The following is a 16,555-nucleotide window of genomic DNA, read 5'->3' as shown; positions in this document are numbered from 1 at the left end:
ACCCCACGACTTCCAGCGCCCTGTAAGTTCCCCTTTGCAGAGAGCAACAAGTAGAATAAATACAGGATATCAGTTCAGAATAAGGAAAAAAAAAAAACATGCACAGCAGGACAGAATGAGGCCAGACACCAGCAAAGGCAGCGGTTCTCCAAGCATGGTCTCTAGGCCTCCTACGTCAGCATTACTTGAGGATTCAGTAGCCCACCCCAGCCCACTGCTGCTTCTCCCCAGGCAACCCATATCGTGCAGTCTGCTCTGCACTTTAAGTTTGAGAACCTCTCCTTGCCCTCAGGTGGCAGGAGGAGGAATGCACAAGAGCCTTCCTGAGGCCCAGGCTCTACAGCCTGCTCTGGCCTTGGGGTAAAGCAAACTGACACGTGTGCTCTGAGGTAAGACTCTTTATTGTATACGTGGGGGGTAGCCCCCACTTCTGAGGTAGGGAAGCAAGGTTGCCACAGAAGGTAGTCCCCTCTCGGGTGTCACCCTAAGAATGAAGTATGGGTGACCACTCAGCAGTGGATTAGCCCCCTACCAAGCTGCTGACTGCGAGACCCCATGCCCCAATTCCCTCCACGCCAGAGAAGAGCCCTGCAGTGAGTGTCCCTCCCCACTTCAGAGAGGGGCGCCTTCTGCCTCTTGAAAGCGGGGGTTGACAGTAGTCGTGATGGCGCTCTTGTAGAGAGGATTGTTTTCCTGGGGAAAGAAGTCGGAAGTGATGAGGAAAAGTCCCAGGACTCCGATTTTATCTAGTACTAAGAGGCCAGCCTAGAACTTGGGCAGGAGGACCCCAGGAGCTGATGGGAATTAGCAGAGGAACCAGAGTAAGCCCACAGAGGGGGGTAGGCCAGCAGCGGGGCGGCTAAGTAGAACGAGTCAGGGTGGAGGGTGCGACGGTGAGGCAGAAAGCAAAGCCCACCTAACCAGGGGAAGCAAGGAAAACCCCACCCAGTGGGGTAGCGGGCAGCCTCACCTGCTTCCAGTGGAGCTGCTGCTGCTCCTTTTCAAAACGGCTGTATTCTCGGCGGTCGTAGATTTCCACTGAGAGCCGATAAGCCAGGACCAGTCCCAGTCCCACGACCACGATGCCCCCCACACAGCCCAGCACGATGATTTGGGTGTGGTCTGACCCCTCTATGGGAAAGAAACAAGAGAGGGCCTAGGAATTGATCACCAGTTACCCACAGCGTGTCCAGCCTCATCCAGCCTCCCCAGACCTGCCTGTCATTGAAAACAAAGGGAACCTCCACAGGGTCCAAGGTTATCCCAGTGCTCAGGGCCTTAGCCTTGTCCGTTTGGTCCAGCACCTGCACTTCTGCCTGGATTCATTAGCTCCGCTTCAACCCCCAGCCTGACTTCCCATTGTCTTTACCTCCAGAGTTCTGAGGCCCTACCCATTAAACTTCCAGGGCCCCATCTGGCATGTCCACAGCATCCCTGCCCACTTACTTTCTGGGGGTCTCACTCTCAGCATGACCCTGCCTCCGGCTTCATCCTCTGCCAGGAAGAAGAAGAGCTGGTTGTCGTGGGTCCTCTCTTTGCACCAGCCATCATCCAGGATAGGGGCCAAAGCCAGAGTCACGTTGGCATGGGCACACGCCAGGCTGCAATTCACGGCCAGAGGACCAGTCCCAAAGGCGCCACACTCCGCGCAGTCCCTGTCCAGCGGGTGCCAGTAAGTTACCAGCTGGACAGATGTCACCCAAACCACATGCAGAAAGAGCAGGTGGGTGGGAGGGGCTCAAGGAGCCCTGTGCCCCTGTTCCCAAGGCGCAAGGCCTGAGGGCTCACCTGTGTCTCTCGCATGGCGTCTTGCAGCCTGAGCACTGATCACATAGGGCACCGTAATAGCCATCCAAGCACTGGCAGCGGTTGCAGTTGCAGTATCCATGCCCGTTGCACAGCCCTCCCTCGGGACTGACACAGTTGTCTGTGTCCCCACTGCATTCGCATGCTCTGCCCGTGCGATTGGCGTGACAGTGACACACTCCACATTGGCAGCGGCCAAAGCCTGAGGCAGAGCCACGCGCAGGGTGACAGTCATACTCCCCACAGGCATTGGACATCACGTGCCGCCACAGGCTGCCTAGAGCTGACCTGTTCCTGTGCATCCAGTTCCCTCTCAAGCGTGCCGGGTACCCTCCAACCCCTACACCAGAATCTTTGATTCCTCCCCTTAGTGCAGAGAAGTTCCCACAGCCTGAACACCCTTGGGGAAGCCACTCTGACCCCGTCCTTCTCCCCAAAGTCTCCAGGTACCTCCACAGAGGATTCCCTCATGTCGCTCACAGCTGGCATCATCACATTCGCACAGACGTCCAGAGCTCTGTCCACTGCAGGTGCAGCGTCCACACTGGCACCGTCCCCTCCCACTGCACAGGGGCCCTGTGCCATTGGGGGCTCGGCACCCAGATTCCAGATCCAAGGAGGACAGCTCAGCCTCAGAGCACTCACAGAGTCGACCCAGGTGGCCAGGGACACAGCTGGGAGGGGAAGGCAGGGGAGGGAAAGGGGAGTCATAGATTTTGACCATGCCTTGACCTGCCTTTCCCAGAATCCTCTAAACCCAAGATCTCAAGATAGTTGGAGAGCCGCCAGCGGCTGACAGGAGGCCAGAATATAATGGAGCACCAAGGAGTATAGAGGGGGTCGGGGGGGTGGTTCTGGTGGAGGGGAGGGTTTGGCATTTCTGAGAAGCTTCAGGAGGTGAAAATCAGGGTGGAGTCTTGGGATGTCTAAGAAAAAGATGTCTAGAGATGCCAGTGGGAGGAGGGAAGGCAAGGGAGGAGGAATACAGGGGAGCCATATAGGTGAAGGGAAGCAGGGGGCCCTCACCTGCACACCCCGCATTGTAGGTGCCCCTTGCCGTCACTGCAGTGAGGAGCCTGGAGCTGGGTGTCACTGCAGTTACAGTCACACAGTGTATGCAACTCCACAGTCAGCTCCTCTGAGAAGCCGCGGGCTCGGAACCTCAGCAGATGGGGCTCTGGGAGGCAGTGGGTAGCTTGGAGAGTAACCAAAAAATTCACCTGGGGACAGGGCAGGCGGAAATCAAACTAAGATCACGTGCACTCCTGTATGTGCACGGGCACACACCAAACACACTGGTCATCCAGAGCCCTACTTCCTAGTAAATGAAGGGATAGGGTCGTGCTAACACCCACCTCCTAGAAACACTCCTGAGCAGGCTGCTCGTTAAAGCGCCTCAGAAAGGATGGGTGGAAGGCCACCCCATGCTTTTTGCTTTGCTTCCTGGGCCTGTCCTCCATCTCTCCCTGCCTGCTCAATTTCCCACTCCCACCCCCACGCCCTTCCTTCTCACTGTCTGGTTGATTCGGACGTGGTTGCATTGGCCCCTGTCACCAGCCTCATCCTGTCTCTTCTCAGGACCCCCACACTGAGAATCGTAAGAGATGTGGACCCCAGGAGGGAGTAGAGAGCGTTCATGTTCAAGGGTCACAGTGGATGATAGGCTCTGTGGAAAGGGAGAGAGAGTATCCATGTGAAGGCAGGATTCCAACCCCACCTCATGCCCTCTCCAGCTGTTCCAAATCCTGCCAGAAGCCTGCCCTCAGCCCACCTGGGCACTCCTTCCATTCTGCCCAGTCAGGAGGAGTTTCTGCAGGAAGGACCCGTGATAACCTTGAGTGAGAACACAGAATCCAGAGGCTTCTAACGCAGCATTTCAGTGCAGCTGCAGCGAAGGCCTGCTGGGGGCCGGGCTGGCCAGCACTGTAAACATGCAGTGGCTGTGTTTTTCAAACCCCAGATCAGGACACATAACCGGTGTGCATACAAGGTCTAAAGGGCAGATTCTTTCAATTGAGTTTGTCCTGGGAAATTTGATATTGTCTCAGATTTTCTTGCCATGGGTTTGGAACATGGTCCGTCTTATCAAGAAGGCTACAGTCTAGTTGCAGAGATAAGACCTAAACCCAAGAAACCAATTTTTATGGTTCCTTCTACCTGTAAAATTCTATGGTTCCTGTGAAGAGTATCTCCGAATTATTTATAAGCTTAGTGAAGGCAGTCTCCAGATGTCACATTCTTTATGTACAGACTGACTGGGGGACAAGTGCCAGCCGTTCCATCTGTTATCTCTGTGACCTTGGGCAAGTCACTTAGCCTCCCTGTGTCTGTATCCCCATCGATAAAATTGGAACACTAGTTTCCAAGCAGGGGTTTTAGTGGGATAAATAAGACAGCAAACAGTGTGTGTACTCGGGACAGTGCTTGGCATGAAATAAAAGCTCAATCAATGTTAATTCCCTTCCTTGCCCAGAGCAGGGCTCCATGCTCTGCACAAATCAGGCACTTAAGGTTTATGAATGCAAGACTGACTGAGTGAATGAGCTATTAATGACAGCCACATGCAGACTGTAGGTAGGAGCTGTGGAGTGTTACACAAAAAGTGACCATCCCCTTTTAGTTCCGCCACCCCACCTAAGGGTCCCTTTCCATCTTTCCCCAGTGCCCACCCTCCCCCTCCCCCTGCCCCCACGCTGGCCCCTCACATTATAAGCATCCATGATGAGCTGTACCACATTGCTGGAGTCCTCACTCAGCTCCCCCACTGCGGACTTGGGAATCAGCTTACTCAGCTCCTGCAGCGTGAGGAGTTGAGGGAAATGGTGGGTCACAGCTCTAGGGAAATAAGCTTCTGGGGGTCTGGAAGGAGAATGGGCCTGTGAGGGAAGTGAGAAAGGCTGGGAGTGGGAGGGTTTGGCATTCAGACAACTCTCACCTGGTAGACAGGCAGTGTGGCACCGGTGACAGCAAAGATGGGCTGGATGTTTGCCGCAGAGAGGGCCTGGGCTACCTGACCCACGGAGGGGTAGTCCTGGAGCAGGGAGTCAGGACAAGGTGAGCACCCCAAGTCCCCCTCACAACACGCAAGGTACCCTCAACCCAGGAAATCCAGGGTTCCACCAGCTAGAAGAGCCCTGGAGGCTTGGCAAGGAGGAGGGAAGGGCCAGGGAGTGGAGTGACTTGGGTTTGTCTGAGCAGTGGGGGGACGTGGAGAGGAGGAACTTCTGGGGAAGATGGCAGGGTGGTCATCACCCGTAAGGACAGTGAGGTTGGAGGGTGGGTTCCTGGGAGGAGAGGAGGTGTGGCTCTGCTGGAGCGGGGCAGGTGAGGGTGGCAACTCACAAACTCTGGGCTGCGACTGTAGAGGCCATTGCTGTCCAAGTGGCAGTGCCCGTCGCTGGGCATGAAAATGCCACCTAACTTGCCATCCCCAGCTGTGTGGAATGTGTCATCTGAAGTGAACACCAGTAGCCGGGACACATTTCTCCAGCCAATCTGCTCCTGGAGTGGGGTTGGGGGGTAGGCTGTGCACTTGGGCATGGATGGCCCTTGAGCCACCCCCGCCTGCTCTAGGAGCAAGGATTTGGCCAGCCTTGTTCTGGTCAGTTTGTCCAGCCCCCTGTCTCCAGCTCCCTGCTTCTCCCCAGCCCTTCAAACAGGGTTGCTGCTAGTGGAGGCCGTCTTGTGAATTAGAAAAACACGCCTCGGGACTTCCCTGGCGCTCCAGTGGTTAAGACTTTGCCTTCCAGTGCAGGGGGGTGCAGGTTCCATCCCTGGTTGGGGAGCTAAGATCCCACATGCCTCGTGGCCAAAAAAACCAAAACATAAAGCAGAAGCAATATTGTAACAAATTCAAAAAAGACTTTAAAAACAGTCCACGTCAAAAAAAAAAAAAGGAAAACATGCCTCTTCCTCAAGACATTTTACTCCAATCCACCAGCAAATTGTCAAAATAGATATGCAAACTACAGAGACTATAATACAAAGACCACCCCCTAGAATTGTGAACTGCATAACCATTGGTGGCCATCTTGGCCCCAAGCAGCCCTTCAGACTCAGGGCCCTTCCCCGCCCCCTCACCTGGCAGAGGGCAGCCTGCAGAATGGCATCAAAGCCACCTTCAGGCGAGTCCAGGTTGCCGGACACGCTCTGGCGTCCCACCTCCCGTTCGAAGGCCTTAGCATCCCGGGTGAGGGGTAGCACATGGTGAAAGCTAAAGGGCGGCTGGCAGCGCTCCAGTCGGGTGGGGCAGGGGTGGCGAAGCTTGGAGGGCACTGTGCTCACGAAGGGCAGCACCATTTTGTCCACGAAGGAACCAAAGCCTGGGAGGAGGAGTCATGAAGACAGTGGCAGAAGTCACTGGACAGCAACAGGATGCAGGACGGGGGGGGGGGGGGGGCACTGCTGAGGACTCAGGAGGGGAGTCCCTGGGAAGTGGGGGGTGGGGGGGACAGTCATAGCGGAGGTGATGGGAGAGGGTGCTCCTAGAGGGCCGGGACCCAGGACCCAGCAGTGGCAAAGGGGTGAGAGCACATGTTCAGGGAAGTGGAGGATAGAGATGAGGGCACAGCAGTGGGCAGGCAGGGGGTTGGTTAAAGCTGGGGAAGAATGGACGCGTGTGCGGTGTAGCAGCAGCATAAGATGAAGGAGGGGATCTAGAACAGGAGAGGGATGAGTGCAGAATGCAGAATGTACAGCAGGGATAATGGCATTTAGACCTTGTCCAGGAGACACGGGCCTGAGAAGTGGCACCAGGGCAGTGTCCAGGTGGGTGCGTCTAGGGCACTGTCTGACCCTGGGAGCTGTCTGAACACAGTCTCTCCAAACTGAAGGCCTCAGTTACCCTTCCAGTAAAATGAGGGGTCCTATTGGACAGTCTCTCAAACCCCCTCTAGCTCTGACCTAGAAGATAGATGTCTTTGGGGAGAGATGTCAGGAACCCGTGGCCTGGCCAGGTCCATTAAAAACCGGGAGAGGGCACAGTGAATATTCTGCCCCTTCATTTCTATGCCCCACATAACCGGCTGGCAAAAAAAACTCAGGGCAGCTACTCACCTGAGTCTCCCTGCTCTTCCCTTGAGAGCATACTTTCACTTAAGTAAACCCTTGCCTTACTTTCTTGAAAAAAACAAAAAAACGGGAGAGAGCAGGTGGGGCCCTTGTGTGCCCTAGACATTGGCAGAAGCTAGGGTGGCGGTTGGTTAGAGGCAGAGGGCCGGCAGGTGCGGGGCAGGGCTCCGCTGGGCTCACCAATGCGCACGGAGTGGGTGACTTCCTGCAACCTCACCAGCAGCGCGTGCCCAAGCTGGCGCACGCGCTCCAGGTCGTCCTTCATGGAGTAGCTCAGGTCCATAAGGTAGTACAGGTCCACAGGGTATCCCTCGGCTCGAAGGAAGCGGACCCGGAGCTGCTGGGGCTCTCCTGGGGGTGGAGGTAGTGGGGAGGTCGGTGGGGCGCGGTGGAATCCCAGCCCTGGGCCCGGCGGCCCACCACCCCCTAACTCACCTGGCCGCAGCGTGACCCGGACCCGCTGTGGTGCCAGCTGGGTGGCCCCCTCGCCGCGGGTGCCCTGGCTGAGCGGCTCGTCCTGCAGCACCTCCTGCCGGCCGCGGGGCTCCTCCAGCTCCTCCGGGGGGCAGCCCCGGGCCAGCAGCTCCTCTCGAAGGGCACAGCGCCGCACCTCCGCCTCCCCGGACGCCGTGAAGTTCTGCGCCGCAAGGGGAAGCGCGTCGGGACCCTAGTCCCCTGGACCCCTCAGCCCTGCTCCCAGAACCACCCTGGCATCCCGGCCACTTCCAAGCCCTCCCCTGTCAGGCAACTCTCTGGGCCCCCCCCCCCCCCCGATTCCCTCCCCTCCCTTCCACAGCTACCCTTTTTTTTGTTTGTTTGTTTTTTGCGGTACGCGGGCCTCTCACTGTTGTGGCCTCTCCCGTTGCGGAGCAACAGGCTCCGGACGCACAGGCTCAGCGTCCATGGCTCACGGGCCTAGCCGCTCCGCGGCATGTGGGATCTTCCCGGACCGAGGCACGAACCCATGTCCCCTGCATCGGCAGGCGGACTCTCAACCACTGCGCCACCAGGGAAGCCCCCACAGCTACCCTTGAACGCCGTCCTTTCTTCCTTGTCAGACCCCACTTCCTACAGCACCGCTCCTTTTCCTACCCTTATCTGGATGCCCCCTTTCCCCAGACACCCTACCTCTCCACTCCCCCAGTGCCACAGACTTCCTGTTGAGATCTCAGGGACCTCACTGCCATTAAAAAAGGAGGAGCCTGACCTCCCAGTCCAACCTCCCCTGAATGCTCAGGCCAAAATGGGAAGGGGGTCAGACTAAGACCCACAGTCCCTGGGAAGGGGAAGGATAGGGACAGGAGAGAACCCCCCGCTCCCCCTCAATGTGTCTGGTACCCCTGGCACTGGCTGGGAAGCCACAGGGGAAGGAAATGGTTAGAGTGGCTTCTCAGCTGAGCCGGGTGCCAGCCTCTGGTCGGGGGATTGGAGGAGACAGACATATACCCAAGTGTCCCAAGAGTCCCTGCCTGGCACCTCTGGCCTCTGCCTCCCACTGACTCTGAGTCTTCCCCTTCCCGGCCTCCCAGATTCACTATGTGCCTTTCCCCTGGACCCACTCAGTTTTGTAGCTCGGCCTCCTAGTGACTGTGCCCTCATTTCTTATCTCATCTAACTCTCCATCTTCCTGTGAGAGAGACAGTTCTGCCCCACCCTCCAGTTCAGGCGCCCCTCGTGCTCTGCTACACCATGAGCCCTGTCTCTTTAAGGCATAAACAAAAGAACAGCCTGGGGCTTCCTTGGTGGCACGGTGGTTGACAGTCCGCCTGGCCTGCCGATGCAGGGGACACGGGTTTGTGCCCCGGTCCGGGAAGATCCCACATGCCGCGGAGCGACTGGGCCCATGAGCCATGGCCGCTGAGCCTGCGCGTCCGGAGCCTGTGCGAGAGGCCACAACAGTGAGAGGCCCGCGTACCGAAAAAAAAAAAAGAACAGCCTGGGACTTCCCTGGTGGTCAAGACTCCCTGCTTCCAATGGAGGGGGGTGGCACTGGTTTGATCCCTGGTCGGGGAGCTAAGATCCCACATGCATTGCATGGCCAAAAATAAATTAATTAATTAAAGTTTCCCAAAAAATTAAAAAAAAAAAAAAAAAAAACAGTCTTGTTTGACCAGCCAGGGAGACACCCTCTCCACAGCATCCTTCTTGTCACTTAGGTAGCTCAAGCCTTTCCCCCAAAGCCCACAGGCTTCCAGCTCCTTCCTTTCTACCCTCCCAGTCACAGGCTGCTACATACCTAGGAACATGCCCCCCCCAACACAGATCCAGAGACCCAGTCACATACTTTCTGCAGTGGACTGACCCCCAACATGATGATATTTGGAGATGGGGCCTTTGAGAAGGAATTAGGGTTAGATGAGGTCATGAGGGTAGAACCCTCATGATGGGATTAGATCCCTATAAGAAGAGACACCAGAGAGCTTGTCCGCAGCCCATCTGCAAGCCAGAAAGAGAGTTATCACCAGGAACTGAATCAGCTACCACCTTGATCTTGGATTTCACATCCTCCAGAACTGTGAGAAATAAATTTCTGTTGCTTAAGCCCCCTAGTCCGTGGTATTTTGCTATGACAGCCCAAGCTGACAAATACACGTTCTCACATGTACACCCACAAAAGATCCCTCTCCCTAGACACAAGCGTGAGTTCCAGCAGGAACATTTGCTTCCTCCAAATTTATGGTCACAAGTCTTCTCCACATATACACAAATACATAGATACAGACATAAACATACATGCGCAGGAACCTCGAGTGCACGTGTATGCACACACACACACACACACACGATCACAGACAGGAGTCCTATGTGCACAAACTCAGTCACACACAGAACTACAGAGTGCACCCAGAAAGTCACACACGTACCCACACAATCACACTCATGTATCCAGGCTGTACACACACATACACTCGGTTCAAAGGCCACAGGCCCATCTTTACCAGTTGCTTGCACCATGCACAGCTCGGGTGTGAGAGGATGCACTTTTGACAGGAGGGAGCTGGCTGGCAGGACCCTGGTAGGGACAGCCCAGGATCCCCCCATTCGGTGGTCTCCTGTGGGGATGAGCTCTTGACGTCCAGTTCACTTTCACCTCTGCTCAGGGCCAGCAGGAAAACAAGGACCATTGACAAAGCCACCATGGTCTGTAATAGGATATAAAGGGGGACATGTGGGTCCTCAGCGAGGGCCCCCAAGCTCTCAGCCCTCTAAACTTAGCCTGTGGTCGTCCCTCTCAAAACTCTACCCCAACTCTTTATCTGTCCCCATAGTTTCACTTCCCCCTGTGGATTCAGCAGTTTCTTCAAAATGGCAGGAAGGGGCAGATCCCAGGCTAGGGTAGGAGCCTTGGAAAAGACCCAACCCTCCTGCATGCAGACTTCATGAGGCCGGAGTGGGCAAAATAGCCTAACTAAGAGTCTGGAGAGTGGACCTGGAGGCACTAAGGTCTGCACGCAGGTCTGTTCACCAAGATTCCAAGCCATAGTGGAAAGAGAACCAAACAGGAAACAGACCAAGTCTGGTCCTGCCTCAGTCACTCACTGGCTGGTGTCAAGTCAGATTTTCTCTCTGAGCCTTAGTTTCCACAACCGTAAAGTAAGGGAGTTGAAAAAATAATCTGACAGCCCTTCTAGCTTTCATAACCTTGGATTCTAAAGGAAGAGGGTCAGGGGCTCTAAATAAGGGGGAAAAGTCAGGGATTAGGAATGAGAGGAAATGAAGCTGGAGCAGATGAGGGAGTACGTGCAAGAGGCAGGAAAAGTCAGCTGTAATTAACTGACATGGTAGCAAGAGGAATAAAGATTAGACCATAAGAAGAACTGTCTAAAGGTCTGGGATAATGGAGGAAGGAAGGCCAGGTTTGATAAAAATTTCTCTTTCCTGTACATTGCACAAAGGGGATCTAGGTTAAAAATTTGAATAGGCAATTTATTACCATGCTTCAAAAGTCAAAAAGTTAAATCCCAATGGCCGTTTTTATAGAAATGGAAAATCCTAAAATTCTAACATTCACATGGAATTGCATGAATAGCCAAAACAATCTTGAAAAAGAACAAAGTCGGAGGACTCACACTTCTCACTTTGAAAACTTACTACAAAGCCCCAATAATCAAGACAGTGTGGTGTTGGCATAAGGATAGGCAAATAGATCAATGGAATAGAACTGAGAGTTCAGAAATAAATCCATCCCTTATGGTCAGTTGATTTTCAACAAAGATGCCAAACCATTCAATACAGAAAGAATAGTCTTCAACAAATGGTACTGGGATGACTGGATATCCACATGTAAGAGAATGAAGTTGGACTCCTACCTCACAACATATACAAAAATTAACTGAAAATGGACCAAAGACCTAAGTATAAGTTCTTAAAACTATGAAACTCTTAGAAGAAAATATAGGGATAAATCATCATGATTTTGGACTTGACAATGGATTCTTAGCTATGACATCAAAAGCACAAGCAATGAAGGAAAAAATAGATAAATTGGACTTCATCAAAATTTAAAACTTTTATGCATTAAAGGACGCTATCAAGAGAGTGATAAGACAGGCCACAGGATGGGAGAAAATATTTTCAAATCACATATCTGTTAAGTGTTCAGAATATATTAAAGAACTCTAACAACAACAAAGAGAAAAACAACCCAGTTTTAAAATGTGCAAAGGACTTCGATGTTTCTTTAAAGAAGATAGACAAGTGACTAACCACAGATAAAAAGATGCTCAAAACGATTAGTCATCAGGGGAATGCAAATCAAAACCACGAGATACCACTTCACACCCACTAGAATGGCTGTAATAAAAAAAAATAGAAAATAAGTGTTGAGGACGTGGAGAAAATGGAGCCTTCATACGTTATTGGTGGGAATGTAAAACGGTACAACTGTGGAAGACAGTTTGTTGATTCTTCAAGAAGTTAAAACACAGAATCACCCTAGCACTTGACAATTCCACCCCTAAGGATATCCCTAAAAGAATTGAAGACGGGTGTTTAAACAAACACAAACTTGTGCAATACTGTTCATCGCAGTACCATTCACAGTAGCTAAAAGGTAGAAACAACCCAAATGCCCATCACCTGATCAATGGATGAATAAAATGTGGTATATCCGTACAATGAAATATTATTTGGCCATAAAAAGGAATGAAGGACTGATACATGCTACAGCGTTGATGAACCTTGAAAACATTATGTTAAATGAACAAAGGCAGTCATGAACAACCACATATTGTACAACTCCATTGATATGAAATAGCCCGCCTAGACAACTCCATAGAGACAGAAAGTAGCCTAGTGGTTGCCAGGGGTTGGGGAGGAGGGGCGGATGGGGAGTGACTGCTTAATGGGCAGTTTCCTTTTGGAGTGAAGAAAAAGTTCTGGAACTAGATAGCGGTCACGGTTGCACAACACTGTGAATGTACTTAATGCCCCTGAATTGTAACCTAAAATGGTTAAAATTATAAATTTGATGTGTATTTTCCCACAATTTAAAAAACCAAAAAGTTAAGATGATAGAAATCTCCCACTCCTATCCCCCATCCACCCCAGTTTCCACACTTAACTTCAAATAAATAACCATCATTTATTATTATCTTTTGTTGCCTATAATCTTTCTAGAGACTTTTAGTGTATATACAGACTAACATGAACACATATATACTCTTCAAATGATAGAATCAAACAATAGAATTCAACAAATGCTAGAATACTTTACACCCAGTTTTGCATCTTACTTGGTGGGACTAGTTTTCTTGGAGTTCCTGCAACCCAAGAAAATAAAGAACTCCCTTGTTCATTTTGACAGCTATATAGATTTCCATCGCATGGATATGTCATGTTGTATTTAGTCTCTTGTAATGGGAATTTACGTTGTTTCTAATTGTTCACTATTATAAACAACGCTGCAGTGAAAATTCATGGATTTATCATTTCACGTGTGCATGTTGTAGGATAAACCCCTGGAAGAGGATTTGTAGGGTTAATAAATAGGTATCATTTGTAATGCTGGTGAGTAGTGCCAACATAACCGACATGAGCTCCTGAAGGGCTGTGCCCGTTCACGTCCCCATCGACAGTGCGTTTGAAAGGCCAGCTAACTCCTTGTCGGGAAGCATCTGCATCCTTCTCAGCCTGGGCCCAGACTTGGTACCAGATGATCTGCACGGGCTGTGGCGAAGGGGTGTGGTGCCAAGTTGCTGACCTCCCCCGTCTTGCTCCCCACCACCTGTGACCTCAGGCGTAGTAGATATATATTTAACAGAGCCTCCACCCTCCCGTGAGAGGCTAGCCCAGGGCTCAGCCTCAGCGTAACCTCAGCCTTGTTGGCTCTGCACGCCTGTGGTCGGCGAGGCTGGGGATGCTGCAGCCCAGTTTTGACTCATCTCTCACAGGTGGGGCTCCGGGCCACACTGTCCCCCAGGATAAGAAAGTCCCAGAGAGTTCAAAGGAGTCACTCATCTCCCCTAAAGGGGGCCCTTGGACTCCCCCCCCAACCCCCTTCTCCCCTCCCCAGGATACGTGACCTGCCACCTGCTTCTCTTAATCTGTCTCTCCCTTTCTCTGTCTCCCCTTCCTAGTCAGAGATCTGATTCCATCTTGCAGCTACTTTTCTCTTCTCCACTTCTTCACAGTTCTTTGTTTTACTTCCTTTCCCACTCTGATCCTAACCGTAGAATGGCAGACTCTTCTATTTCAACCCCCTCTTTTTACAGATGGAAACCTGAATCCCAGAGTGGTGAGTGACTTGCCCAAGGTCCCCCAGCGAACTACAGCAGAGCAGGGACTGACACAGGCCAGGCCTCCCGCTTTGTTTGTTGCTTTCCTCCCCTCCAACCCGGGCACCATCTTCATGGAAAGTTGTGCCTTCTCCCCACCAGCCCCAATGGGCTCTATCTGATCCCCTTTCTCTTTCCTTCTGGCCTTCCTGTATCTTCGCTTCTCTCCCTCTGGGGTTATCCATTCTCCTGGACTTAATTCTGACTCCAATACATACCCCACTGCCCCCTGAGCAGCTGAGAAAGAGAGCATCTCCCCAACCCATCCAGATCTCCCAAGTCAGGAGGAACCCTCTGCTGCCCACTCAGTGTCACAAGGAGGGGACAGAACTGAGCCGCTGAGCCACAGTCTTCCAGGAGTGTGGGATCTGTGGCCAAGGTACCAACCGGGAGGAGGCCCGAGCTGAGCACAAGGCATCAGGCAGCAGGGATGGCAGCTGGGGAGTAATATTGGGAGAAACTTACCTCGTCATAATCCGTAACACACAGCCGGCAAGCAAATGATAGCACTCATGCACGCCCTACCTCCTTTTTCTCTCTCCAGTCCCACTCTTGGGAAACCAACACAAGAGGGATGGGTGGGGGGAGGGAGGGCTTGTGAGACTGGAGGAGGAAACAGGAACAGGAGATCTTGGGAATGCAGAGAGGTCTTCAGAGCCTTTCTCAAGACTCAGCTGAACCCTGGGTGTCTTCAGGTCAGAGCCCTCTTCCCAGGAGGTTAGGACCAGGTGGGGCCTGGGCGGGTAGGAGAGGAGGCAGGAGAGCTGCTGCCCTGGTACTCACAGGTGCGTGCGGAGCAGCCCTTCCTCCCTCCGGTGGTAGCAGCAGCCTTTGTGTACTGATCTGGGAGGCTGCAGAGGAGGAAGTGACACGCCCCAGGGTGGGGGAGACTTGGGGCTGGTGGGGGTGACTGACCTAGGAGAAGGTGGAGCAGATAAGGGTGAAATTGGGCCAAGGGAGTTGATGATACAGGGTTCTGGACGAAGGAAGCAAGGAAGCTCATCTGTTGAGCACCCATTAGGTACTGGATGTATCATAATGTTACAATTCATTCTCACAGCAGCAACCTCATGACATAGGTGTTAACCTCCCTCCAGCCCCCTAATTTTACAGATATAGAGGCTTAGAAGTACAAAGTATTTTGCCCGAGGTCACATAGTTAGCAACTAGATGGTCTGGATTTAAATCCAGGTCTGCCTGCCTCCCAGATTGATGTTCTATTTTCTCATATAGGAACATGACAGGAAGGAAGAAATATGGAGGCAATAAGTACTGTCGGAGGGGGAAATTAGTGACTATTGTTCATTCTGAAAACCTGGTGCCCACTGTCTTACAGTGTGTGCTTAACTACACGGGCTCTGGAGCCAAACTGCCCAAGTTCAAATCCTAGCTCTGTCACTTACTGGTAGTGGGACCCCAGGTAAATTACTTACCCTTCCTGTGGCTGTTTTCTCATCTGTCAAGTGGAACTCATAGCATTATTGTGAGAATTAAGTGAGATTATTCGTATCAGTTGCTTAGAGGAGAACATGGCACTTACTAAGGGCTCGATAAGAGAGAGAATCGGTGGATGAGAAGTAATGGGGGTGGGAGGCTTTGAAAAATTCAAGGACCAGGCAGCTGGGAAGTCGGAGAGACAGGCACAGGGCCAGGCTCGGAGAATGAAGTTGGGGGGCCAAGGAGCCAAATGGTGCCGGGGCCCGGGACGTGGGTGGAGGCGGCGAACTGCGCAAAGCTGAGCACGGGCATGGCAGCTGGAGCCAGGCAAGGACGAGGCTGCAGGGAAAAGAGGCTGAGGCCCACACTTGACCACAGGGAGTTTTGAGAAGGAACTGGATGTGACGTCTGTTCACAGGTCTGTCTCCTCCACCGGCAAGGGACTGACTGAGGCCGCAGGGTCCGTCTCCTAGCAGGTGTTCAGTGAACATCAGATGGGTCGTAGGAGGAGCAACTAGGGAGAAGGGCGTCCTCCTCTGGGTGGGCTCCAGCCACTGGCTCAGACCTCTTGCCCTTCCCCCACAACCAGGGTTGCCATGGCAATGACCCCTCCTTCCCCACAGGCCCTGTGGTTTCCTCTAGAGTTTCTTTCACTTTCTTCTTCTGCTTTCCCCCCTCTCCTCTCCTGCACCACTCCCACATCCTCAACCTCTCTCTCCCACATGCACCGGTCGGGTCATCGGTGAAGACAGCCAGGCGCAGGTAGGCAAGGCACTGTCCCAGGGAAGAAGGTGGGTGGGGGTGGGTGTTAATGGGGAGTCACAGAGGGCAGGGGAAGAGTCCAGGGGCGCAGTGGCAGAGGCCAAAGTCAATGGGGCTGAGGTTGGGGTGTTGCAGAGGTTAAGGCATGCAGGGGCAGGGAGAGGTATTAGGACAGAAGGTAACAGTGGGGTCGTGGAGGGCAAGCAGGGTCACAGGGAGAAGGGTGGGGGCAGAAGGAGTGACTCAGAAGGTGATAGTGGGGTCACAGTGTAGGCGGCTTATGGGGCGAGGGGCTGGCATAAAGCAGAAACACTGTAACTTAGATGTACACCGTGGTTCTTTTCTTCTGGGGCCAGGGACCCTCATGACAACCAATTGAAACTGCATCAACCTCCTCCCCAGAGAAGGGCAGATGTGCATGTATACAGAACTGGGGGTGGGGATAGCCTAAAGACCTCTGAGGCCCAGGACCTTACTAGAGGTTCACAGAGCCCAATCAAAGCTCCAACACCTGGTGATCACGGAGGCCCAGACACTCAGGACAGGGCCCTGTGGACTCCCTTTCCGCCACCTTCCCACCACACCCAACCAGATACATTTCATCCTATTTCTTTAGTTCCCCTAAGAAAGCTGCAAAATCCACCCTCCCCACCCAGTCCCTCTGCAGATCAGCTCATTGCTTCCCCCCTAGAGGGAGCCACATC

At 52.9% G+C, this 16,555-nt stretch overlaps 2 protein-coding genes across 5 annotated transcripts in view; one reads left to right on the top strand and one right to left on the bottom strand.

Annotated features, from left to right (window-relative positions):
• The window catches only part of LOC117314242 (uncharacterized), a 50,516-nt gene that overhangs the window by 2,685 nt on the left and 31,276 nt on the right, over positions 1-16,555 (top strand). The gene's annotated exons all lie outside the window — the stretch shown is intronic.
• ITGB7 (integrin subunit beta 7) lies at positions 384-16,396 on the bottom strand. 4 transcript variants are annotated; one of them, XM_073788589.1, is made up of 16 exons: positions 14,118-14,413; positions 11,584-11,670; positions 9,816-10,019; positions 7,312-7,513; positions 7,057-7,227; positions 5,887-6,128; positions 5,149-5,307; positions 4,742-4,837; positions 4,512-4,601; positions 3,320-3,472; positions 2,833-3,026; positions 2,257-2,480; positions 1,789-2,008; positions 1,447-1,655; positions 971-1,131; positions 384-693 (listed from the first exon to the last, which is right to left on the bottom strand). In XM_073788589.1, the coding sequence occupies exons 3-16, from the start codon at positions 10,014-10,016 to the stop codon at positions 613-615; spliced, it is 2,403 nt and encodes an 800-aa protein (XP_073644690.1). In that variant the 5' UTR covers positions 10,017-10,019; positions 11,584-11,670; positions 14,118-14,413; the 3' UTR covers positions 384-612. The 4 variants fall into 4 exon arrangements, with proteins under 4 accessions (XP_073644690.1, XP_033722510.1, XP_033722509.1 ...); XM_033866619.2 differs by lacking the exons at positions 11,584-11,670; positions 14,118-14,413 and adding an exon at positions 14,436-16,396; XM_033866618.2 differs by lacking the exon at positions 11,584-11,670.

The sequence above is a fragment of the Tursiops truncatus genome, chromosome 11 (genome assembly GCF_011762595.2).
Source record: "Tursiops truncatus isolate mTurTru1 chromosome 11, mTurTru1.mat.Y, whole genome shotgun sequence".
Classification (NCBI taxonomy): domain Eukaryota; kingdom Metazoa; phylum Chordata; class Mammalia; order Artiodactyla; family Delphinidae; genus Tursiops; species Tursiops truncatus.
The sequence above is the reverse complement of the archived record's forward strand: the minus strand, read 5'-3'. Positions and strand labels throughout refer to the sequence as shown.